This window comes from Capricornis sumatraensis, chromosome 3 (genome assembly GCF_032405125.1).
Source record: "Capricornis sumatraensis isolate serow.1 chromosome 3, serow.2, whole genome shotgun sequence".
Lineage (NCBI taxonomy): Eukaryota > Metazoa > Chordata > Mammalia > Artiodactyla > Bovidae > Capricornis > Capricornis sumatraensis.
This window is the reverse complement of record NC_091071.1, coordinates 139,077,655-139,104,891: the sequence shown is the minus strand read 5'-3', so window position 1 is coordinate 139,104,891 and position 27,237 is coordinate 139,077,655. Positions and strand designations below refer to the sequence as shown.

The window sequence follows — 27,237 nt, the reverse complement described above, 5'->3', positions numbered from 1 at the left end:
GTTCTAAAATTAGAGAGTGGTAAAGGTTGTACAACTTTGTGATTATACTAGAAAATCGCTCGATTCTATATTTCTAAAAGGCAAATTTTATGGTATGTGAATTAAATCTCAACTAAAAATTACATTAAAAAAGAAATTATGAGCCTGGTGCATGAGTTTCCTAGGGCTTCTGTAACAACCACAGAACTGTAACTTAAAGCATCAGAAATTTATTCTCACAATTCTAGGGGCCCAAAGTCTGACATCAAGGTGTCAGTAGGGCTGTGGTCCCTCTGGGATTTCTGGGGAGAATTCACCTTTGTCTCTTCTAGTCCTGATGGCTGCTGATGTTCCTTGGGCATATTACTCCAAACTCTGCCTCTATCTTCATATCACTTTACCGTATGTGTGTGTGTGACCTTCCTCTTTCCTAATAAGGACACTTGTGAGTTATCAATCTACCACACCTGGGTTTGTGTATAAATAACTGATGTAATATGGCAGCTGTAGATGTGTGCCATATAGATTTGTCAGTCAGCTCAAGCCCAACTCAAGTTAGCTGACAGCCTCCAACTACAACACCTTCAGGATTTGCTACACTCTGCCTGGCAACCCCAAGCCAATGACCGTGCATGGCAGGTATGCAAGGGACTGGTCATCTCCCAACATAGGACCCCTCTATCCACAGTCCTTATGCCAGAGCCCTCCATTGAGCTGAGTGAGGGTTAGCCCTTTCCTACTTAATTTATCTCCCTTTTTTTACCTGCCTGTTCCTATTTCTGTTTATATCTCACAGAGTCACTCCCATCACTTTCACTGTCAACCTGGACTTGAGGATTCAAACTCAGTCAGTTGATCCTGAGAATGGTCCAAAACAATGGATAGCAAAAGGGACTTTCAGGCTTAGGTTACTCACTGCCCAGCTGCAAATGAGGACCCTGTGCCCCAGTGGCATGGATAGTTCCCAGCAAAAAATGGCGCTATTCGTTAAACTTTCACCAGTGGTGACCCAAGAGCGTGTCCTGATGCAGGAGACTTCTCTGGCCACTGCATTAATTCAGGCATTTGCGGGTGAACTATACACACAAGGACAACGGAACTGGCTGGTTATTATTGTAGGGTATAAAGGGGCAATGAGAAACTGAAGCCACTTATTTTAAAACTAAGCATGTGAGACAAAAAACAGCTTCCAAAGAGATATATCTCCCACAATCAGAGAACAGACAGCTGTGGAGCCAATTTAGGATAGCCAGTCTTCAAAGACTATTGTATACTCAGCCAAGGCAAGTCTGTTATACTAAGATCAGGGCTCTGGTTAGAAAATACAGGACTTTAAAATATGGGATAAGAATGAAGTCTCCCATAAGACTTTGGCTCTGTAGACCAGACTACCTATCCCTCCCTATGAAGACAGCATTTCCTCCATGGGGCTCCCTTCTGAGTGAGCACCTCCCCTATGAGAAAGACACTATGGAGATGTCTCCCTTTGCGTGTCAACCAGCACCCCATCTCACAAGCTGTTTCCACCTCCTCAGCTGTCTGATCAATAACTAGGGTGAAATCCCTGAAAACATGTTGGAAATAATAAGGGAAGAAGAGATTACACCCTAAAGGACCGGCAAGGATTAGCTAAGACATACAGGTAGAAGACAAAGGACTGGATTTTTGAGTGTGCTTGATCAATTCCCATACAAGCAAGAGTTTACTGGCTTAAGAGACACTGTCTCAGAACACAAGATTTAGCACCCTGGCAAGGACCCAAAGAGATGATAGAAACTCACTGGTAGGGTGACTTTAAACACCTGGAGAAAGCAATGAGCTATGCTAAGTAAGTTTAAATGCATGAGTTGCCCTGAAAAGCAGTGGCAAAAGTCATTTAAAGCCTCAGGAAATTGAACATGCTAGAATGCATATATATGTGGGGCCAGAAGACAACCAGAGAGTAATATTCCACAGGAGAACCAGGAGGACGCGCTGTTCATAAAGGCCATCAGAAATGCAATAGGGAGCACTTAGAACTCATTTACTCACTTCATCTTCACAAAGACCTGCAAAGGTGTGCTATTATCCCACTTAATATGAGAAATATGAACCTGAGAAAGATTTAATTACTTGCCCCTAGCTATGTAGGTATTCCTAACTGAGCCAGGATTTTAAGTAAACCTTCTGACCCTCCACAGGAGCCCCCTGACCTATTTCTGCTCTCTGAGTGCTGGGGCGCTTACAGAGGTAACAGTGCTCCCTGACTTACAGTCAAGTTCTTGCCTTTGGATTCTGACCTTTCCTAGATTCCTCTGACCCTCTGTTTCTCTTTAGTATTGTGACTTAGCTTCGTCTGTCTTGAATCTAGCCCCATGTCTGTGATTTTGTTAGATATCTCTTGGTGGGGTGCATATAAAGGTAGAGTTTTTAATGTATGTAAAAAAAATTGATTTAGTTTGGACTTGCATAATGTAGAAATTAAGCCATATGACCTAAGAAAAAGAAATACAACAAAAGGAAATGCAGTAGGGAGAGGAAATGCACCAGTGTCACTAGGAAGCTCAGTGTGGTCCATCTCTGCAGATTAGGGCTGACCATAGGAGAGCCAGTCAGAGAGGCTCAGAGATAGCAGTGGCGATAATGGGTCCCTGAAATGGTAAAGACCAGGCACATAACTGCCCAGCAAGAGCAGAAGATTGAAAAGATAGGCCTGAGATCAAGCTTATGCAAGACAAGAAAGCATATGTGAGCTGCACAGGGAAGTAGTTCAGATTCCGATTTGCCTTCCTTGGTTGCACCAATGTTTCTCCTTTAGCTTACACCTCATGGTGATATGGAGGGTCCCACAGGAACAGCTGAATCAAGAGGAGAAAACCTGACCTAGGTTCACAGATGGATTGGCCCTGAATATTGGTGAAAGCTGAACATAAATGGAAGCTGCATTACATCCCATCCAGGGGTGACTTTGAAAGACAGTGGTGAGAAAAAAAATAAAATGACAGGAGCCTCACCTGGCACACCTGATCACTCACTTGTGTGGAAGGAGAAATGGTCCAAGGTGAGAATACATACAAAATCATAAGCAGTAAAGAATGGCCTGATAGGGACTTCCCTGGTAGTCCAATAGCTAAGACTCCAAGCTCCCAGGGCAGGGGGCTTAGGTTCCATCCCTAGTCAGGGAAATAGATCTCACATGCCAAAAATAAGCGTTTGCATGTCACAGTGAAAGTCTGGCACAGCCAAATAAATAATTAAAACAAACAAACAAAAAAGAATGGCCTGATAGGCTGGTCAAGGGGTTGAGAGGAAAATTCTGAGTGACTGGAGGAAAGAGTTCTGGAGAAGAGGCAAGTGGATGGACAGATGGTGATGGGTACAAAGTATAAAAACTTTTATGTCAAATGTTAACGTCCATCAGAAAGCAGGGAGGCAATAAACAACAGTGCAGATAGAATGGTGACATTAGATAGCTTTCATCATTAATCATTTGGGAACAGCAAAGATGGACATACAAAGAGAGTACCTGCCATGTCAGGGATAGAGGCTGCACATGGTCCCAAGAGCAAGAACTTTTACTTACCAAGGCCAATTGAGGTACTGCTATCTCTGAATGTCTAAACTGCCAACAATAGAGACCAATGTTGAACCCATGATTGGGCACTATTTCTTAATGAAACCAACTATTAACAACCACTTGGTGGCCAGTTGACTACTCTGGACCCCCTATGTCCTTGAAAAGCCAGTGATTCGTTCTCATTGTTTCAAGTAAAGGCAATGTCTTTTCTGCCTCCACTTTTCCTGCCAACATCCCTGATCTGAGGGCTTAGAGGGACTAATCTGCAACCATAAAACCACACACAACATAGCATCCAACCTACCTCAAAGCAAAGGAAGTACAGTAATGAGCTCATGACCATGGGAATCACTGGTCATAATACACACAGTACCACCAAACAGCAATGAGTCTGAAACAGCAGTGACATGGCTTATTAAGGTATAAGCTTAAAGGCAATAGTCCATAACAAACCTTGATGAAGGTGTCCTCAAAAATGTGCGTGAAGAGGAGGATTTGCACAGCTCAAGGTAAGGACTATGGTAACCAAGAAGATACACCTCCTGGCTCTAAGAGGAATTCACTGGTCAGCAACCAGGAGTGCAGTTAACTTATCATCTCTAGCTGCAGAATCTTCAGGATCCACTAAGTATCTGAGCTGAGCCCATGAGTCTCTCCGACAACCCTCAGCCTACCACCGAGCCATTGCTACCCAATGTGGAACTCTTCTATGGGTCACTGGAGCTCCCTTCTGTCTGGCCAAGACTTTATCAGACTGTACAAGTCTGTGTCTCTCCCCACCCAACCCTCTTTCTTTCCCCCTTCTCCTTTCATAGCTATCAGACATGTACTACATCTGAAGAACTTTTCTGCCTACTCTTGCTCCCTCCCTCTTTATATTTCACAGGCATTTTTATTTGACAGGAATGTTTCACAATAAGTCTCTAGTTTCATTTCTAACTCTATGTTTTTTTTTTGGAATATATGCAATAATTAAATTTTTCTTATCAATTAAATAAAGATACCTTACATTTCATACCTCACTATTACCCTGCCAACGGGCCTCTACTTAACACCGTGCAGTGTAAGCACTTGTTAATGGCTTCAATATGTACCTATAAAAAGTCCAATGAGTAAAGTCAGTTGTGTCTGACTTTTTATGACCCCATGGACTATACAGTCCATGGAATTCCCCAGGCCAGAATACTGGAGTGGGTAGTCTTTCCCTTCTCCAGGGGATCTTCCCAACCCAGGGATCGAACCCACATCTCCCACGTTGCAGGCAGATTCTTTACCAGCTGAGCCACAAGGGAAGCCCAAGAATATTGGTGTGGGTAGCCTATCCCTTCTCCAGTGGATCTTCTCAATCCAGGAACTAAACCGGGGTCTCCTGCATTGCAGGCAGATTCTTTACCAACTGAGCTATCAGTTCAGTTCAGTTCAGTCGCTCAGTCGTGTCTGACTCTGCGACCCCGATGAATCGCAGCACGGCCTCCCTGTCCATCACCAACTCCCGGAGTTCACTCAGACTCACGTCCATCGAGTCAGTGATGCCATCCAGCCATCTCATCCTCTGTTGTCCCCTTCTTCTCCTGCCCTCAATCCCTCCCAGTATCAAAGACTTTTCCAATGAGTCAACACTTCGCATAAGGTGGCCAAAGTACTGGAGTTTCAGCTTTAGCATCATTCCTTCCAAAGAAATCCCAGGGTTGATCTCCTTCAGAATGGACTGGTTGCATCTCCTTGCAGTCCAAGGGACTCTCAAGAGTCTTCTCCAACACCACACTTCAAAAGCATCAACTCTTCAGCGCTCAGCCTTCTTCACAGTCCAACTCTCACATCCATACATGACTACTGGAAAAACCATAGCCTTGACTAGACGGATCTTTGTTGGCAAAGCAATGTCTCTGCTTTTGAATATGCTATCTAGGTTGGTCATAACTTTTCTTCCAAGGAGTAAGCGTCTTTTAATTTCGTGGCTGCAATCACCATCCGCAGTGATTTTGGAGCCCCAAAAAATAAAAGTCTGACACTGTTTCCACTGTTTCCCCATCTATTTCCCATGAAGTGATGGGACCGGATGCCATGATCTTCGTTTTCTGAATGTTGAGCTTTAAGCCAACTTTTTCACTCTCCTCTTTTACTTTCATTTTCATCAGGGAAGCCCAAAACTCCAGAGTTATTTTTCAACAATTATTTATTGAATGCCTACTCTGTGTTAGATACAGGCATTGAAAATACAGTATTAAAGAAACCAGAAAAAAATCCTTCTCTTCATGGAACTTACATTCTATGGGGTTAGAGAGACAGTATAATAGACAGACTGCCAGGAATAAGCCTATCTGTACTATATTGCTCTCTTATCCTCAATAGAATTACCTTTCACAATATGATAGCACAAAAATTAGCCTCAGCTTTTTATTATGGAACAATTTAAGAAAAAGCCATATGTTAAATCTCTGCTGCACTTTTTGGTGTAGCAACTAATTATAAAACCAGTTTGTCTACATTAGGAAAAGCACTTATTAAAAACGCACATAGGCTGTGTTCCAACGGTTTTATTGTGTTCCAACAGTTTTATTTCTAGGAATTTATCTCAAGAAAATAATCATGAATATTCAATAGCTTTATCCACAGGAATAGTAGTTGCAGAGTTTTTACATACTTGCAAAAAATAAACTGAAAACCATCTAATATATCTAGAATTATTTAAATAAACATGTGACCATGCATGCAAGGGAGTACAACAAGACCATTAAAAAGAATGTTGTTCATGGACTTCCCTGGTGGTCTAGTGGTTAAGACTCCACGCTTCTAATGAAAGGGCACAGGTTCAGTCCCCATCAGGGGACTAAGATCCTGCATGCTGCCCAGCGAGGCCTAAAAAAAAAAAAAGTACCTTATTCAAAAATGTGGCAAGAAAGATGATTACAATGTATTTAGTGGTGAGAAAACTAGTCACAAAACAATCCTCCATACACTATTTACAGGATCATCTCATTAAAATGTATCTGGAAAAATATACACCAAAATACCAAAACTGTTATTTCTGGATGATTTTAACTTTGTCCATAGCTTCAGGTTTTTCTACAACAAACAAGGAAATTTATTTTTCTCTTATCTTAAATTTCTAAAAGTTTTGCTTTCACTTTTGTTTTTTGTAAAGAAAATCACTCAACATCTCTGACTTGAACATCAATAAGTAAATGTGACAAATGACTTCTAGATAGTTGATATCCTAGAGATAAATATTTTGATAGCCACAGCTCTTCCCCTCATTGCATTTTAGCTGTAAGAGGTGAAAGTGTCCTGTGGCGCCAAATAACTAGCCTAAAGGAAAACTACTACCCAAACACCAGTGTCCCCAGAAGCTTCTGGTCAGAATGTAGAACAGGCACTTAGCTGCTGAGGAATACAATACTCCTTCAACATTCATTGATTATTGATTATAACAGATCTAATCTATGTTACAATCTTCTCCCATATGAGGTTTGCCCTCTCTCCTACCACTCCTAGTTAAGAAAAAACACACATATGAACACACACACATGCACGCACACACACAAACTCATAGGATCCTTCAATGGCAAGTTATTAGAGAGGACTTTATAACAAAATTCAAGGAAGGAAAAGAACCTCTTATTCATAATAACAAATCAAAAACTGCTTGGAAAGTGACAAGAGATTAACTCTTCCAGAATCCCAATGCTATGTGTTTGAATTTTAATATATAATTTATATAGTTATAAATGTATAATTTTTTTTCAAACAAATTGTAAAGAAAGAAAAGGGATGCTGCCACTTCAAGTGTATATCCCTCAGTGAATTCACCCTCTTCATCCTCAGGATCTTCTACTTAAATTTCAAAATTTGAAAAAAAAAAAGATTCATACACCACACCAAAGTTTTGAAAATTAAAAGGTAACTGGGAGAAATAAACAAGAGCTAGATTTCAAAGTATATGGGCTGAGTCCTGCAGAGGAGGCACCGGATGGCCAAGTGAGGGAGAAACATGCCAGCCACTTGGGTTGAGAAGACTCCCACCAAACAAACAACTTAACCTTAATCCTAAAAGAACTAGGAAAAAAAAAGAACAAATAAAACCCAAAGTTAGTAGAAGGAAAGAAATCATAAATATCGGAGAAGAAACAGAGCCTGAAACAACATATTATATGATATCATATATGTGGAATCTAAAAAATAATACAAATATATGTATCAAAAGAGAAACAGACTCAAGATTTTTTTTCAAAAAAAGCTTATGGTTACCAAAGTGGAGAGGAAAATGGGGGGGGAATAAATTAGGTGTATGGGATTAACAAATACAAATTTCTATATAATAAAATAGATAGGCTGCAGGGGTATACCATGTAGCACACGGAATTATTCTCATTAACAACCTATAATGAAATATAATCTGCAAAACTACTGAATCAATATGCTATACATTAACATAATATTTTAATTTTAATTTCATGGCTGCAGTCACCATCTACAGTGATTTTGGAGCCCAGAAAAATAAAGTCAGCCACTGTTTGCACTTTCCCCATCTATCTGCCATGAAATTAAAAGACACTCCTTGGAAGGAAAGTTATGACCAACCTAGACAGCATATTAAAAAGCAGAGACATTACTTTGCCAACAAAGGTCCATCTAGTCAAGGCTATGGTTTTTCCAGTGCTCATGTATGGATGTGAGAGTCGGACTGTAAAGAAAGCTGAGCACCGAATAATTGATGCTTTGGAACTGTGGTGTTGGAGAAGACTCTTGAGAGTCCCTTGGACTATAAGAGATCCAACCAATCCATCCTAAAGGAGATCAGTCCTAAGTGTTCATTGGAAGGACTGATGTTGAAGCTGGAACTCCAATACTTTGGCCACCTGCTGCAAAGAGCTGACTCATTTGAAAAGACCCTAATGCTGGGAAAGATTGAGGGAAGGAGGAGAAGGGGACAACAGAGGATAAGATGGATGGATGGCATCACCGTCTCAATGGACATGGGTTTGGGTGGACTCTGGGAGTTGGTGATGGACAGGGAGGCCTGGCGTGCTGCGATTCATGGGGTCACAAAGAGTCGGACACGACTGATCGACTTAACTGAACTGAACTAATGTAATATTGTAAATCATCTTATACCTCAATTAGAATATTTTCAAATAAACATCTGATGAAAATAGAAACTTCTCCTTAGGAAGTCATTTTTGTGCTGTGATAAGATGTGTAACTAAGTGAATCTATATAAATAACACTTGAACCTGGGGCATCAACCAACACAGGAGAGACTATTCATAATAATGCAAATATAGAAAAACAATCATTCCAAAATAATCATGAGAAATGCTTTGCAATGGGCCCCAATGTAGAAAGTTGGGGAATTCTTTAATGCCAAAGAGCACTATCTTGATCTAACACAAGGTTTTTTAATGATCTTTTGAAAGCCTAAGAATTATGTTGCAATTCCACAGACTTACCACTACAGAAATTGTCTTTCATTCATATCAGTAATGAAAGTGATCAACTAGAGACCTGTTTAATTGATGTTTGGATCCTGGGCACCCACCATAGGGCTAGGCACATCAGTTCACTTCAGTTCAGTCGCTCAGTCGTGTCCGACTCTTTGTGACCCCATGAATCACAGCACGCCAGGTCTCCCTGACCATCACCAACTCCCAGAGTTCGCTCAAACTCACATCCATCGAGTCGGTGATGCCATCTAGCCATCTCAACCTCTGTCGTCCCCTTTTCCTCCTGCCCCCAATCCCTCCCAGCATCAGGGTCTTTTCCAATGAGTCAGCTCTTCACATGAGGTGGCCAAAGTACTGGAGTTTCAGCTTTAGCATCATTCCTTCCAAAGAACACCCAGGACTGATCTCCTTTAGAATGGACTGGTTGGATCTTCTTGCAGTCCAAGGGACTCTCAAGGGTCTTCTCCAACACCACAGTTCAAAAGCATCAATTCTTCGGCACTCAGCTTTCTTCACAGTCCAACTGTCACATTCTTACATGACTACTGGAAAAACCATAGCCTTGACTAGACGGACCTTTGTTGGCAAGGTAATGTCTCTGCTTTTGAATATGCTATCTAGGTTGGTCATAACTTTTCTTTCAAGGAGCAAGCGTCTTTTAATTTCATGGCTGCAGTCACCATCTGCAGTGATTTTGGAGCCCCAGAAAATAAAGTCTGACACTATTTCCACTGTTGATAATTTACTTTATATGAGAGCCCCCATTTCAGATTATTAAACGCTTTTACTCTAAAATAAAAACAAAAATTAGATATTTTCAATCATCACATTTATTCATATTGACATCACATGACTTTTGTTCTAATACACTGAGAAGTCCACAGATTTTCTGCCCCACCCCACCGCCCACAGAAAAAGCATTATAAAGAAACACTGCACAAACTCAAACTAAGGGACGTTTCACAAAGAAATTTGTACACTTCAAAATGTCAAGTTATAAAATACAAAGAAAGGCTGAGGAACTGTTCCATATTGAAGGAAACCAGAATCATGACAATGTGTGATCCCGAATTAAATCCTGGACCTATAGAGGATGCGTTGGAGCAGTCTGTAAAATCCAAGTGAGACCAGTCGAGTAGAGGGTAATAATCATATCAATGTTAGTTTCCTGATTTTGATGAGGTACACTGTGGTTATGTAGGAGAGTAATTTTTTTCTTTTTTGGCTGCACCAAGCGACATGCAGATTCTTAGTTCCCTGACTAGGGAATCAAACCCAGACCCCCTCTAGTGGAAGGATGAAGTCTTAACCATCGGACCGGCAGGGACATCCCCGTAGGACAGTCATTTTAAACAAGAACTTTCACTATGACCGGTACCATTATCAACACTTCCTGGCTTTATCATACATGTAAGATTAGGAAAATGGGCAACTTGGATATGATTCTCTGTTTAGTTACTTGCAAGGAATTCATAATGAAAGTAATGTGTTGACACTGAAAATGAGAATTCACAAAGCACAATGAAAAGAATGCCAAGAAGGGCAATAAAGAAAATAAGAGTCAAAAACAGGAAGTATAAAGCATTCAAGTATGGAATAAGAGCACTCACAAAGGCAGATATCCAGTTGGTTGTGGATCTAGGGTAGTAATCAAGGGTAACAGGTATATGACGCATAAACATCTAACCTCACACCTAATAGCTTTTATCATATTTGTCATCAGAAGATCAGTGTTCTGTTACCATTTTTATCAAAAATTAATTATAAATACTACTCAGCAATTTAAAAAAGAACAAATACTGTTACATGCTGTATGAATAACCCTCAAAAACATTACAGGAAATGAAAAAAAGTCAGACACAAAACACAACACATTATATGGTGCCCTTTATATGAAAAGTCCAGAAAAAGCTAAACTATAAAGACAGACAATAGATTAGGGGCGCCCTGAAATTGGGGATGAGGAAGGGAATGGGGATTATTTGTAATCCTCATTTGATTATAGAAAACAACTCATCTTTAAAATCGCCAAACTGAAGCTCAATGCCTTAATTTTCTCATTGGCTATTTAGTCACAATTACAGTTCCTAGCTCAAAAGGGCCCTTTGAAGATCAAAGGAGACAACACAGGTCAAAAGTCTAAACAATGTCTGGTACATAGGGCTCAACATGTACATACACATGTCCAGCTTAAAAATTCAGAAAATAAAATGCATGTAAAAAAAATGCATGTAATAAATGGTAAACATAGAGAAAAGTACAAGCTCATACTTTAAAGATTCAGCATTAAGTATAGTTCACCCTAATCAAGGTAAATAATTTAAAAGACTTTAGGAGAACTTTTTAAATACGTACAATCAAGTACAAGAACACATGAAAATTATTAAATATACTGTTATTTCCCTAATATTTGCGGTCTCAGTGAAGTATAAGGAAATGTTGAGACTCTTCCTCAGCCTTTCATCTTCTTGACATTTTGATGGGTAATTTCCTATGTTTTTAATTACATGATTTTTCACAGTTTTCCACATTTTTTCTATACATAAAAGTCCTTTATTGAAAATTGGCTTCAACTAACATTTTTACTTTATTAACATTTTTATATAAGGAGAAGTCTCTTATTTAAGAGACATATATAAGAGAGACTTCTCCTTATATAATCCAATATAATCCTGAACCAAAACTCTAGAAGCCAATACTGGTGAGAAAGGCACTGACAGATACGTACGCTCTTCCACGTTTTCTCATTCTTTAAAACAGCGCTATGGTATTGGAGGCACCAAGTTCTCTTCCAGTAGGTGTCAAATAATGATACAGGTACTGCTTCCTGAACTCAATCTGTTCACGGACTCTTTCCATACAGGTATACAAAGTGAAAAACTGCTAACTCACCACTCCACCAGACAAAGAAAAAGTTGTTTAATTTTAATCCTTTGAAATAACTACTTCATCGAAGATAGCCTACGTATCTTTGGTTAAATTATTTTCTCACCGGCATCAACATTTATATTCCCCTATATTATCTGTATGATGATTTATAAAATGAACTTCTGTTTTCCTTATTCTATCATTTCTTAAGTATTCCCAGATAAAGTTCCTAACGTGAAGAGAAAATAGAGGCAAATTTCAATATTTGATAAATTTTATCATGTTAACTTTGAAAACAAATTTACTCTTTAAACTGCATTATAAAAAATACATTACTCTTCACATTCATTTTACATGGAAATATATAATCATTTGAGTATTTAAATATAGTTTCTCTTTAGCAAAATCATGTCAGTCAGAGCCTGAGTTGCACAAAAATTCAAACACACAAGTCCAAAACACACTTTACATACTGTCTACATACTACAAAATTTGGAATAATTATAATAAACATTTATGTATGATACTGAGCAAGGACAAGATTAATAAAACACTGACTATGGCTATCACTTGATTTTTTACTATTAAAAGAATTTAATGCATACTTGAATACACACACAGAAAAATCCAATTTTTATCTAATATGTAAATTAAGCCCAAACAAATTTTGACAAAGGGACACACTTGTATCCTACCAAACTCTGAAAGTTATTCACTACTTAGTTTAAATTATAACATTTACAATTTCAAGATTTCAAGCCTGTCTAAAATAACAATGACTATAGGAACTTAGTAAACATTTCAAAATACTTTTTAAAATCATCAGGGCTATTTTATACTTTAAACTTTAGATATAAACCTTTTCTTAGGGAAAAAAAAAAAGTACTTAGAAGAGTTTCCAATGTGAAAATGGTAGTAACTTTTCTTCAAGTTTTTGGTCAGTTTAATTATAAGAACTTTCCTCTCTGCATGATGTAATCACAGAAGATATGATACATCACAATTACGTGGTACATTTTTTTCCATATGATCTCTTGCTTTTAAACTGACACTAAAAGCTTGCAGAATGTCTATTAACAGTACTCAAGAGAATTACATGTCTACTTCATAGGGAAAAAAGACACCAATAACCACAAGTAGAATATTTTTATGAATTAATTGCTTATTTACTTCCTAATCAGTAGGACAGTTTTCTTTCTAAATTAAAATTGGAGGATTATTCCAAATTAGCAGCTGACAGTGATATTTTAAGAAAATAAATTAAAATATTTGAATATAGGGTAAGTTGAAGTTGCTCTGCAACTAAAAATAAAAACATTTGTCCATTTTAAAATCAAATTACTGCTTTAAAGTTAGAAGTAAAGAAATTATTTGGAAAACTCACCAGTGGCCACAGAACTGGAAAAGGTCAGTTTTCATTCCAGTCCCTAAGAAAGGCAATGCCAGAATGTACAACTACTGCACAACTGCACTCATCTCACATGTTAGCAAAGTAATGCTCAAAATTCTCCAAGCCACACTTCAACAGCACATGAATTGTGAACTTCCAGATGTTCAAGCTGGATTTAGAAAAGGCAGAGGAACCAGAAATCAAATTGCCAACATCCGTTGATAGAATAAGCAAGAGAGTTCCAGAAAAACATCTACTTTGACTACACCAAAGTCTTTGTATGGATCACAACAACTGTGGCAAATTCTCAAAGAGATGGGAATACCAGACCACCTGACCTGCCTCCTGAGAAATCTGTATGCAGGTCAAGAAGCAGCAGTTAGAACTGGACATGGAACAACAGACTGGTTCCAAATCGGGAAAAGAATATGTTAAGGCTGTATATTGTCACCCTGCTTATTTAACTAATATGCAGAGTACATCATGAGAAATGCCAGGCTGGATGAAGCACAAGCTGGAATCAAGAGTGCTGGGAGAAATAACCTCAGATATGCAGATGACACCACCCTTCTGGCAGAAAGCAAAGAACTAAAGAGCCTCTTGATGAAAGTGAAAGAGGAGAGTGAAAAAGTTGGCTTAAAGCTCAACATTCAGAAAACTAAGATCATGGCATCTTGTCCCATCACTTTACGGCAAATAGATAGGAAAACAATGGAAACAGTGAGAGACTATTTTAGGGGGCTCCAAAATCACTGCAGATGGTGATTGCAGCCATGAAATTAAAAGATGGTTGCTCCTTGGAAGAAAAGCTATGACCAACCTAGACAACATATTAAAAAGCAGAGACACTACTCTGTCGACAAAGGTCCGTCTAGTCAAAGGTACTGTTTTTCCAGCAGTCATGCATGGATGTGAGAACTGGACTATAAAGATGAGCGCCGAAGAATTGATGCTTTTGAACTGTGGTGTTGGAGAAGACTCTTGAGAGTCCCTTGGACTGCAAGGAGATCCAACCAGTCCATCCTAAAAGAAATCAGTCATGAATAGTCATTGGAAGGACTGATGCTGAAGCTGAAACTGGAATACTCTGGCCACCTAATGTGAAGAACTGACTTAATGGAAAAGATCCTGATGCTGGGAAAGATTGAAGGCAGGAGGTGTAGGGGAGGACAGAGGATGACATTGTTGGATGGCATCATCGACTCGATGGACATGAGCTTGAGTAAGCTCCGGATATTGGTGATGGACAGGAAAGCCTGGCGTGCTGGGGTCACAAAGAGTCAGATACAACTGAGCAACTGAACAGAACTAGAAGAAATTATTAATACAATACAACGTAACACCATAACATACCCACAGGCTAAATAATGGCACCTGAAATAAAGCTACATTTAGAAACCAACTGTTACACTGTACCTAATTCTGAAGTAACACATTTCTATTTCTGAAAACATGGTACTGATCGTTTCAATTAAATATGGTTTATACAATATAGAAGCTGAAATTCATGTTTCCCTTTTAGTATCAATGACAGAAAAGGATCCAGTTTCCTTGACTTAGCAGAATAACCAAATGAACCTGTACCAGCACAACCAGTGTCCCTGAATAAAAGATCTGAAGATCTTTTGAGTACGTCAGACCTAAACTGCATATCTTGACATCTTTCATTTGAACTATTAAAATCAGTTAGCAAGTTGAAAGAAGGCCAAACCAATGTACAAATACAGCTTTTCACTAGCGAAATGGGGCTCCACTTAGGTTATCAGTTTCATTGGTGGTGGTGGTTTGGTTGCTAAGTTGTGTTCAACTCTTGCGACCCCATGGACTGCAGCCCGCCAGGCTTCTCTGTCCATGGAATTCTCCAGGAAAGAATACTGGAGTGGATTGCCATTTCCTTCTCCAGGGACTCTTCCCCACCCAGGGACCGAGCCTGGCTCTCCTGCAGGCGGATTCTTTACCACTTGAGCCACCAGGGAAGCTGGTAGAAAAGCATATCACACTGGCAAGATCATTTTCCCCTTAAGATCTAGTAATGCTAAAGAAAAACCTACAGATATTGTATATATACAATATGCATGTGTCTCAGTGAAGAAAGTTGAAGGCCTGCAGATACAGTTTAAGTGAAACAGGAGTCTGTTATGTATTTAAATTACCAAGCAGTTTTTTAAAAACTGGATTAAAAATGAAATCTCATTCTCTGTAATGCTTTTGAAAGAAAGATAAATTGTATTTTGTGTGTGATTATTTAGGTTAATCCCACTCAAAAGCTGAGATAATCTATTAGAACTTCTTCTTTTTAACTACCCAGTTAGAATATGACATTGACAACACTACTTTGAAACACACAGAAAATAACTACATAACTACATTGGAACTTCATCTGTTCCAATTTTTAAAAAGTAAATAATAAGAGAGCATTTTATGTTTGCCACATTCATTCTTGCAATATTTTAAGCTGCTGACATGAGACACAATCATAAAAAATAAATGGGACATGATTGAAGGTAGAAAATGGTATATATATTGTGCTAAATTATGTAATATAAATTAAGATGAAGCTCTTCCACAACAAAGGGACAAAGGGCATTTAAAAAAAAAAAGAGACCCTAACACTAATTTTAAATGAATATTAAAAGCCCTGAAAAATAAGGCTATAGCAAAATAGTTGAAGGTTCATTTTTTCCACCAAAGTTAAGAAAGCTATGTAAACTAGGTAGTACACTAGGTACCAAATGTACTTTCAACTGAAGCACTGAATCTTCAACCAGCCCTTAACAGAAACACTTCTAGCTTACTTCATTACCTCATAATTTGTTATTAGAGAATCGAGTCTTCACTCTGTCCGAATACGGTACACCAGAAAACAAACTTCTCAAATCATATGTTCTAATAGGTCTACATGGCTTTCTCTGTTGTTTTCTAGGGTGTTTTTTATTGCCATTCTTCTTACTTCGTGCAACGCTGGAAGACGTCTGCACACGTTGCTTAGAAGAGCCTGCTATAGCTCGTGACTGCTCTTCAGCTCCTGCTGACAGAACTGAGGAGTTTGAGAGCATATTAGCAGGTTTCTTCGCCCTCTTTAACCTACTCACATTAGGTTTTTTCTTCTTAATATGGGTCCTAACAAAAGTGCTCCTGGGCTGATATTTGTGACGCAAAAAAACAGAGTATTTTGGAATATACTTTTTAATTATATCACTTAGTTTGCTCTGAATCCAAATCGACCGTTTTTCTGAAGCAATTCTGATATTTTGCTGGGGAATAACTGATCTACAACCTTTTTTGGGAGAATCTGGCTTATTATTTGTTGATACCTTCTTTCTCTGATTTTTGCTTTTACTTTTCAAAAACTTTTTTCTAAATGATTTTGATGAAGTTTTGGCAACATCACGACTTGAAAAAGTTGACTGGAAATTACTTTCCTTTGAAATTTCACTAGAACTAAAAATCTTGGATTTTTCTGGAAACACAGAAGATTCACTGGCCTCCTGCCGTGACTTTAGCTCATGTCCTACTGACACTGTCATAAAAGGTACTGAAGCAGAGCTTTGTGCATGAGGATCATTATCTTCTGCATTAGAATTTAAGGGGCTAACATGCATTTCAACACAATTATTCCTGTCAGACCCTGGTACTTCTATGTTCAGAGGAGGATCAATTACAATTTTCTTATTCAATGGGTCATAACAATTAAAGGAACTCTGGTTAAATTTGTACTGTATGTCAATACCCCAATTATTTCTACTACAGTGCCTCCTTTTAGAGAAGTTGTTGGATTCACCTTTCTTCAACTTAATATTTGAAGAAAGAATATAAATTAAGGTATTTCCTTGCAAAGGCTTCAAAACACTAATACATGATTCAGGAAATTCATTTTTTTTAACTTTCTCTCTTGTTTTCCCGTTGTTTTGTAAAAGTAAACACTTCCTTACTGGAGAGTCTTTCTCTTGTCCACTAATTCTTCTTTTTGTCCCTGGCTGACTTGTGAGATTGGTTTGAGTTCTATGGCTAACTTTTATAGCCTGGCCTTGAGAGGCAACTTGCCATGTTTTTTCATGATTCCTTCCTGTTGAAGGATAATGGTTAGGTTTATCTAAAGGCACTGAAAAGTCATCAAAAATACCACCTGCATTATCATCACAATCTGACAGAACTTGAATTGATGTGGTATCCTGATTGAGGTCAGTCCAGGTCATCTTTTTTTCTTCATTCAAAATTTTTTTTTTCATTTTTCTCATCTCACAGTCGCTAACAAAGTAACAGTAGAAATGATCTTTCTTGAATTCCTTCACAAGAGCACTCATTTGCACATCATCTTCTTTCATTATCTGAGACCGCGTTTTCCCCACAAATGAAGGAGGGACAGGAGGCAAGTCTTCAGGAAGTAGTTCATGAAGATCATCTTCTATGACCTCCTTTGCTTTTGCCAAGTTCCTTATAGAATCAATCATGGGAACAGAGTCTGAATGGGAATTAGTATCGTTTATTTCTCTCTGGTCAAAAGACATCTTCGTAAATAGGTTGATCTTATTAACAGCTTCTTGAGGCCAGTTATTGACAGACTGGAGAGAAGGATCATGTTGAAAATTCACCCCAGAACCACAAGGTTCACAGCTCATACTTTCTAGATCAGTATGTTTTAACTTCAAAAGGTTTTCTTGATCAGGCATTTGATGGATCACCAATCCAGGAGATGCATTACAATCCGTTGCGGAAACACCAGATTCACAGTTCTTATCTTTTAGGCCAATATTTTCTACATCTTTCCAAAGGCTGACTCCTTTGTCAACCTTCTGCTGTTGCTGAGTTACTGGCTGAGAAGTCTCCTCTCGTTCAAAGTTTCTTTTAGGACCACTATATTGACAGCTCTTATCTTTGGGGTCACTATATTTTGCCCTTTTTTTTTCAGATTTTTGCGACTGGTAAGTCATGGACTGATGAGAGGAATCAATCTGAAAACTCAGTTCAGAAACATAAGGCTCACAGCTTGTCTCTTCTAGAATAATATAGTCTTGCTTCTGCTTTACTACTTTGAAGACCTTTTTGGAATGGTTTATCGCTGATTGAGGAGAGGCTTCACAAACATATCTTAGGTCAGAATCACAAGAGTCACAGTTCTCATCTAGGTCAAAACTTTCCGCATTTATACAGCTGATTTCTTTGACAGTCCTTTCAGGTGAATCAATCACTGGCTGAAAAGGGACATCAGAATCTGAAATCACTTCACAGTCATTATCACTTGCTGTCAGGTCCACAAACAGCATCTTATCTGTTTCTCTGTCTGACTCTTCGTTTATCACAATTTGAAGAGGAACATCAGAATCACACATTATTTCAGAATCCCTAGGTTCACTAACCTCTTGCATGCCAAGGTACTTTTCCATCTGAAGGTTTATTTCTTTGCAAACCACCTGAGGTTGGGCAACTCCTAACTGAAGATGACCACCAGAATCACATTTTATTTCAGAAACACTAAGTTCACAGTTCTTATTTTCTAGGTTATTCTGATCCTCCTCTTGCAAGTTTATTTCTTTGACAGCCACAGCAGAATGACCAGCTACAAAGTCAACATCAGAATCATAACTTACTTCAAAATCACCTAGTTTGTATCTCTTATCTTCCAGGTAAATATGGTCTTCCTCCCAAAGACCTATTTTTTTAACAGCTTTTCTTTGAAGCTGGCCAGTCACTGAGTGAAGAGGATATTCAGAAACAAAATTTATCTTAGGACCACAAGGATCATTGCTTTTATCTTCCAAATTGGTTTGTTGCTCTTCCAAATCGTGGTGTGGCTCAACCACTGATTGGAGAGGGGTATTTGAAGCAAAAATGATTTCAGAATCATTAGGTCCATAGCTCTTAGCACTCAGACCAACAGGTCCCTCCCTCAGAAGATTCATTTCTGTAACAGCCTCTTGAACTTCATTAGCCACAGATTGAAAAGCTTCATCAGAAACAAAGTTTATTTTTGAATCACTAGGTTTGACAACCTTATCTTCCAAGTCAACATGCTCCTTCAGAAGGTTTACCTCCTTAACAACTTCAGTTTGGCCAGCCACTGACTGAACACAGACATCAGAGTCAGATTCAATTTCAAAATGCTTAGGTTCGTCTCTCTTATCTTCCATGTCAACTTCATCCCTCCAAGGGCTTATTTCTTTAACAGTTTGTCTAAGCTGGTTGGCCACTGATTGAACGGGGTCATCAGAATTAAAGTTTATTTCAGAACCACAAGATTGATTGTGCTTATCTTCTAGTTCAGTATGCTTTTGCTCCAAAATAGTTATCTGAGGATGATCAACTACTGACTGATCCGTGAGATCAGAATTCAAACTCATCGCAAAACCACTATCTTGCCTGTTCTTATCTTTCAAGCACACATGATTTTCATTCTTGAGGTTTATTCGTTTAACAGCCACTTTAGGTTGACTGGACACAGCTGGAAGGGAAACATCAGAATTATGTATTAATTTACAATCATTAGGTTCATCAACCTTATTCTTCAGGCTCGTATCCTCTTCTTTCTGCTCGTTTGTTTCTTCAGCCACTTCCTGAAATTGTTTGGTCAATGGCTGAAGAGGGTCAGCAGAATCAAAACCTATTTTACCATCACTAGATTCATTGTTTGTATCTTCCAAACGAACATGTTTTTCCTTCAAAAGGGCTAGCTGAGGTTGGTCAATGACTAAATGAAGAAGGTTATTAGTATTCAGTAGTTTTTCAAAGCCTCTGGGTCCAGTACTTTCATCTTCTGGGTCAACATGGTCCTCCTTCAAAACAGTTGTTTGAGGTTTTTCATTCATTGGCTGAAGAGGGACATCAGAGTCCAAAATTATTTCAGAACTACTATATTTATCACTCTTGTTCTCTAGAACAACATGTTCTTCTTTCTGAACACTTTTTTCTTTAACAGTTATTTGAGGTTCAGTCATTGAATAATCAGAATCTAAACTTATTTCAGAACCACTATATTCAGCACTTTGACCTTTTAACTTCGCATGCTTTTCTTTTTGAAGCCCTAGTTCTTTCACAATAAGTTCCGGTTTGTGAGTCACTGACTGAACAGGGATATCAGTATCCAAACCTGTTTCAGAAACTTTTAACTCAGTACTCTTATCTGTTAAATTTATGTGTTCTTCTTTTTGGTTTATTTCTTTAATAGCTATGGAAAGATGACCAGTCACTAAATGAAAAGTACTACCAGATTTCAAACTGCTTTCAGAAACAACAGGTACATTATCCTTATTTTCTAAGTGTATATTCTCCCCTTTCTGAAGGTTTCTTTCTTTAATAGGATATTCAGAATGTCCAGTCATTGAACGAAAAATATCGTAATCAAAAATTTCAGAATCACTAGATTCATTTTCCTTATTTTCTAAGTGTACCCACTCTTCTTTTTGAGGATTTAGGTTTTTAACAGCTTCTTCTGGCTGCTTAATCACTGAGTGAAAAGGGATATAAGAAGCCAAACTTATTTCAGAACCGGTGGGTGCATCATCTTTCTCTCCTAAGTGTGTACACACTTCTTTCTGAATGAATGTTTCTTTAACCACTACTTCAGGTTGATAAGTTCCTGAATGAGGAGGCACATCAGAATCAAAAGTTATTTCAGAAACGCAAGATTCACTACTCTTATTTTCCAGATCAACAGGATCCTCCTCATGAACAGTTACTTGAGATTGGTCAACTACTGGGTGAAGAGGACTATCAGAATAAAAAGTTCTTTCCAAACTAATTGATTCAAAGCTCTCATCTTCCAGGTTAACATGCTTCTTACTTATTTCTTCAACATCCAGCTCAGGATACTCAGAAACCGACATAAAAGAAGAATCAGAGTCAAAAGTGGACTCAAAACTGGAGCATCCAGAGCTCTTGACTTCCATGTCAACATTTAATGCTTTCAGATTCATTTCACCACAAGCACCTATAGGGTGAGAATCAAAACTGAGATCAGAAATGCTAGACTTAACACTCTTGTTCTCCAGGTCAGGAGCTACTTTCTGAGCATTTACCTCTTTAACTGCTACTTGGGATTGGGCAGGCACTAACTGAGGATCTGTTTTCATCAGATGAAACTTTATCTCAGGACCATGAAATTCACAGTTCATATCCCCAAGGCCATTCTTTTCTTTCTGAAGATTAATATTTTCAACATCCTTCTGAGGTCCATCAGACACGGTCTCAAGAGAGATATCACAATCAAGATATGCTTTAGCACTCCTGGGTTTATAATTCCTATCTTTTAGAGAGACAGGCCTATCCTCCAGGTTTCTTTCACTGACAGCCATGTGAGGATGGTCGAAGACTGACTGAAGAGAAACATCACAATCAAAACTTGTTTCAGAACAACTCGATCCATAGTTCTTATCAACCAAGCTGATCTGAACCTTCTTCTGAAGTTCTGTTTCTGTGACAGTCACTGGGAATTGGCCAGGCATTGACTGAAGGGAGGAAACAGAATCAGCACTTATTTCAGAGCTACTAGATCCATAGTTCATATCAACCAAGCCAACGAGCACCCCCTTAGGAAGGTTTACTTCTTTCTCAGGCTGTTGGCGGCAGTCATCAGTTGACTGAAGTGAGACATCACAATCAAAATTCATCTCAGAATCACTGGATTCATAGCTTTCATCAACCAGCCTAATACGCATTACCTTCTGAACACTTTCCTCTTTCACTTGAGTTCTGCTGGTAGTCAACTGAAGGGAGTCATCACAATTAGAGCTTATTTCAGAACTATAAGATGTATTATTCTTATATTGCAAATCAGTATGTACTTCCTTTGAAAGCTTTATTTCTTCAACAGTCACTTTGGATTGGTCCATCAGTGGATAAAAAGAGGAACTGCCATCAAAACTTACTTCAGAATCTCTTGATTCACAGTTCTTATCTTCTTGGTCAGTTTGCTCCCCCTTCCAAAGGTCTGGTTCAGCCTCTTCACAGTGATCAGATGCTGACTGAAGAGAGCCACCAGCAAACTTCATTTCAGAACTCACTGCGACCTTCTGTTCCAAAAAGGCTGACTTGTTAAAAACCAAATGCTTTCCTTCTTGGTTATGATCCATATTAAGAAAGAATTTCTCATGGTGCTTTGGAATGTCATCTTCAAAGATTCCTATATTAGAAGGCATGTCAGTTTTACTCAGGTTGACTACTGGATTTACTGCAAATTTAGAAAGAGATTCCAATTTTAAAGAGTTTTCAGTACCCACAAATTCATGGACTTTAAAGCCAGTTGACAATGCTTTAGTCTGAGAATTTACATCTTCCTGTAAGGTCAACTTATCTGAATTTGTACATAAAGACTTTCTGTTTAACTCTTTAGATTTCTGATATGGAACTGAAGAAGTTTCTGGATGGGACGGTAGCATAGGGTTTCTAGAGCCCTTGTTTAGCTGTTTAAGGTACTTGTCAGCTTTGTTTGGGTCACATTTGTTAACTAAATCCAAATGGACTCCAAGTGATAAACCAGTGGTAGTGTCAGTTGTAACTGGTCTTTCATCAGAACTTTCAGGTAAACAACTAACAGGAGCATTAGAAATCACTGATGAACATATTACACTTTGTCTATTATTTGTACTGTGACCAATACCAACTGGATTAAACTCTTTCATACTGCTCCCAATTTTATGAATGAACTCCAAGGAATGCTGTTGTCCTTTCTCCAGTTTTTGAATAACTGATGGTCTATCTGAAACACTATGCATATATCCCTGAGGCCTAGAAAACAACTTTTCAACGGGTTCAGATGCCTTGGTAGATATCTCTTCTCTGACTCCAGCAACATCCTCAGTCTTTATTTCAGGACTAAAATCATCATTAGGAATCACTTCTGAAGGTGACACAGTAGTCATATGAAGTCTCTCATTTTGCACTGATCTAAAAAATAAGGGGGAAAATTCCATTAAACTATTTTGACATCCATTTAAGATTTTTCAACGCATAATAAATGCTATGTTCCTTCTGTCCTGGGCCGGATTCCTAGAACAGAGAGTTTCAAAATAAATTAATTTTGTAACATCTGGCTAAGGACAGAAAGGAAGGTAAATCATAAAATCAAACAAGTTGGAAACCCCAAAGGATTCTATGAAACCAGCATCACCCTAATGCTATACCAAACAAAGATATCACACACAAAGAAAAAATTACAGGTCAGTATCACTTATGTATTGATACACAGACATAAAAACGCTCAACAAAATATTAGCAAATCAAATCCAACAATTCATTAATGGATCATACACCATGATCAAGTGGGTGGTTACTTTATTTTTCTTATTTATTTTTGGCTGCACTGGGTCTTCCTGGCTAGCATGCAGCCTTTCTCTAGTTTCGGGGAACAGGGCTACTCCTCCTTGAGGGGCACGGGCTTCTCATTGCGCTGGCGTCTCTTGCTGTAGAGCATAGACTCTAGACCCTCGGGCGTCAGTAGCTGCGGCTCATAGGCCCTAGTTGCGGCACACAGGATTAGTTGCTCCATGGCGTGTGGAATCTTCCCAGATCAAGGATCAAACCCATGACCCTCGCACTGGCAGGCAGATTCCTATCCACTATCACTAGGGAAGTCCACTGCAGTTATTTTAGATTTAACATTTGGGAAAGCTAGGTGAATGTTACACAAGAAACATTTTGCAACTAAATTTTTTAAGTCTGAAATTATTCTAAAATGCAAAGTTAAAAAATAAAAATATTTTAACGTCCATAAACTTTAGCCCCAAAGTTCACAGTCTAGAAGTCTACTCCACAGAAAGAGCTGGATGTACAAATATGTTTGTTGAAGCATTGCTTATATACACTATAAACTGGTAGTTTTATACTGACCTCAAGATAGGTTAATTCCATCTTTCCACCAGCTAAGAAAACAAACATTTTTTCCTAACTTTTCCCCATCATAACTTTTTCGTCAATTTGCTAAGTTTTAGGTTGATGACTTGCAAAGTGTGCAAGAAGTTTATCCTTTATTCTGCTGCTAGGACTAAAGTCAACTAATACTGTACAGGTGTGCTAATGATCTATGTTGCTTTATCTTATACAGCTGTAGCAGCAAACTCATCAGAGTACATAATCTGATTTTCTACCAAAGTTCTTCTTCAACATAGGACATTAACTTTTTAAAATGTTATCAAAACATTTCTTTTTATTAAAACAATCAAAATATATTAATAAAAAGTAAGCTATCAAGATACTGACAAATTATAAAAATAATCAATTCTGTTTTACAGAGTAGCATAGAGTTAGCAAATCATTCCATTAATGTGCAATTAATTTTTACCTTGACTATCCTTACTTAGCTACTATCACCAACTTTTGGTAATCTTGTTAAAGTTATGTTTGTTCCCACCTTTTTACCCTGCTTAATCCTGTGACATCCTTGATGATACATATTTACTGGCCTGACTTTTCTTTAGAAAAAGCATAGCGTAGTCCATATCTTTTAGAGTGAGATTTTTGTTACTTAACCTAAGAAAAATTTTTAAACTGCAAAGATAAGTTACTAGATAAAGGTTCACTTTATATTCCCTGATTCAAAGATTCATTTTAGGAAATATTAGGACGTTAACACAAACATCTACTGTGATATATAACTACGTACTAATATTCCCTAGAGAAGGGCATGGCAACCCTCTCCTCCAGTATTCTTGCCTGGAGAATCCCACAGACAGAGGAGGCTGGTGGGGCTACAGTCCACAGGGTCGCACAGAGTTGGACACAAATGAAGCAACTTAGCACACATGGATATACTAGTATTATTTCACTCAGTTACTCTACCTGCTTTCTTGATGATGACATGGGTGGTGCTGCAGTACATCCTGCAAGAAACGTTCCATCAAACTAGCAGCACCCATCCGTTGTCTCTTCTGTGTGATCAAGGATCTGTGGTAGTCACTGGATAGATGCTGGGAAGTAAAAAGAAAATGAATGTTTCTAAATATTCTAATGGGTAAACATACTAATGAGTAACACTCATTAGTAGTGACAGCATCACAATATAGATTCATCATACTCTTGGTAAAAGTATAAATTGATATACCCTTTATATAAAGCAATTCTAAAATACGCATCTGAAAACCATTTAGTGCAGACGCTCAGTCATGTCTGACTCTTTGCGACCCCATAGATTGCAGCCTACCACGCTCCTCCATCCATGGGATTTTCCAGGCAAGAGTACTGGAGTGGATTGCCATTTCCTTCTCCAGAGGACCTTTTAAGGGGAGCGCAAATCAATGCAGAATATTAGAGGACATGGAGCTCACTTCTCCCCATGAACATATCAAAAATACATCTACATGTGAAACAATTCTCACTGAAAACTAACTGGAAATGAGTAAAAGGACTCCTGCACAACCATGGCTGTAAGGAAGATACACAGGAAGGGCAGGAAGGGTACGAAGGGAAGAAAAACAAGCAAGTGGTTTGCACCTGTGCTCAGGGGAGGGGATTCAAAGGCAAAGGGAAACCACTCTCTCTAACGGAAGGGTAAATGACCCATACAACGATTGTTTCTCACTTTCAGTACAGTATTCAGTAAATTACATGGTACCCAATCATTATAAAACAGGCTTTGCATTAAATGATTTTGCTCAACTGTGGGCTGATGTAAGTATTCCAAGTACTTTTAGGGTGGGCTAGGTAAGCTGTGATGTTCAGTAGGTTAGGTGTGTTACACAAATTATCAACTTAAGAGACTTTCAAATTATGATCAGGATGTAATCCTACCCTTCTGCCTCAGGGTCTCTATCCTTGCTATCCTGTCCCTCTAACCTAGAAATTCTGCACCCCCAAGATATAAGCAAGCCTGGTCCCCACAATTCATTCAAATCTCAGCTCAAATGTCACTTCTGTAACCTCACCTGGCCACTCTATCTAAAATCGGACCTTCTTCCCTATTTTACCTTCCTCATATCACTTATCACAATCTGACATACTATGTACTAAATTTATGTGACTGCTTATTTTCTGTCTTAGTGCGTCAAACTGTAAGCCTCATGAATAAAAGAAACTGATTTTGTTCATAGCCATATCCCTACAAGGCACATCTCCTCATTAGTAGATTCTCAATATGGTCTGTTAAATGAATTTGATTGTGTAAAAGAAGGGAAAGTTATGAGTAGGTCCTTTGTGGTATAACCATAGTAATAGGATCTTCTCACCTGCTCCAGGTTATTATAGAATACACAACAAAAACCGCAATATCCTGATCTGTTCTGCATGTTGAAAAACCAAAGTCAGATGGCTATTGTCCTTGAATACTCAAACTGGAAGAAAAGAAAAATGACAAAAACACAATAATTCCTTACTACCATGAAGAAGATAGCTATGATACCACCACAGAACAGAAATTCGTTCTTGAGTCCTACTCACTAGTATTTCTAATAACTATGAGAATAGAAAAGGCTACCATGTGCTACTGAACCAATCAGTGAGCCTGCAATGAACTAAGACCTTTCTATCTTTTTTTTAAACTGAGGAATATTTGATGCATAATATAAGTTTCAGGTGTACAACATAGCACAATTCACAATTTTTAAAGGCTATATTCCATTTAGAGTTATTATAAAATATTGGCTATATTCTGTGTATTGTACTACATATCCATGTAGCTTCTCTATTTTATACATAATTGTTTGTACCTCTTAATTCTCTGCATTTATCTTGCCCCTCTTTTCTTCCCTTTCCACCCTGGTAACCACTAGTTTCTTCTCTGTATCTGCTAGTCTGTTTCTTTTCTGCTATACTCACTAGTTTATTTTTTAGATTCCTCATATATGCAGATATATATGATATCAAACAGTATTTGTCTTTCACTGAGACCTATGCATCTTCTAAAAGAATAATGTGTTGCCAATATTTGAAGCCTTGATGACTACATTTTTACTGATTTCCTGGTTAGTTGTTAAGAATTATCAGGAAGTGGTTCAGTATTGAATACAATACTCAATTTATAAAGATAAATTAGTATTCCTAAATTGTTACTAATAGTATACTTACTATACTCTAAT

At 38.2% G+C, this 27,237-nt stretch overlaps 1 protein-coding gene across 1 annotated transcript in view; it reads right to left on the bottom strand.

Moving 5' to 3' along the window:
- The window catches only part of ZDBF2 (zinc finger DBF-type containing 2), a 34,989-nt gene extending 8,541 nt beyond the window's left edge, over positions 1–26,448 (bottom strand). The window contains exons 1-5 of the mRNA XM_068968475.1: positions 26,389–26,448; positions 25,007–25,134; positions 20,473–23,116; positions 20,036–20,340; positions 16,188–19,918 (exon numbers count right to left, since the gene is read on the bottom strand). Coding sequence (XP_068824576.1) covers positions 16,188–19,918; positions 20,036–20,340; positions 20,473–23,116; positions 25,007–25,134; positions 26,389–26,448 — 6,868 coding nt within the window. The remainder of the gene's footprint in view (positions 1–16,187; positions 19,919–20,035; positions 20,341–20,472; positions 23,117–25,006; positions 25,135–26,388) is intronic.
- Between the last annotated feature and the right edge of the window lie 789 nt (positions 26,449–27,237).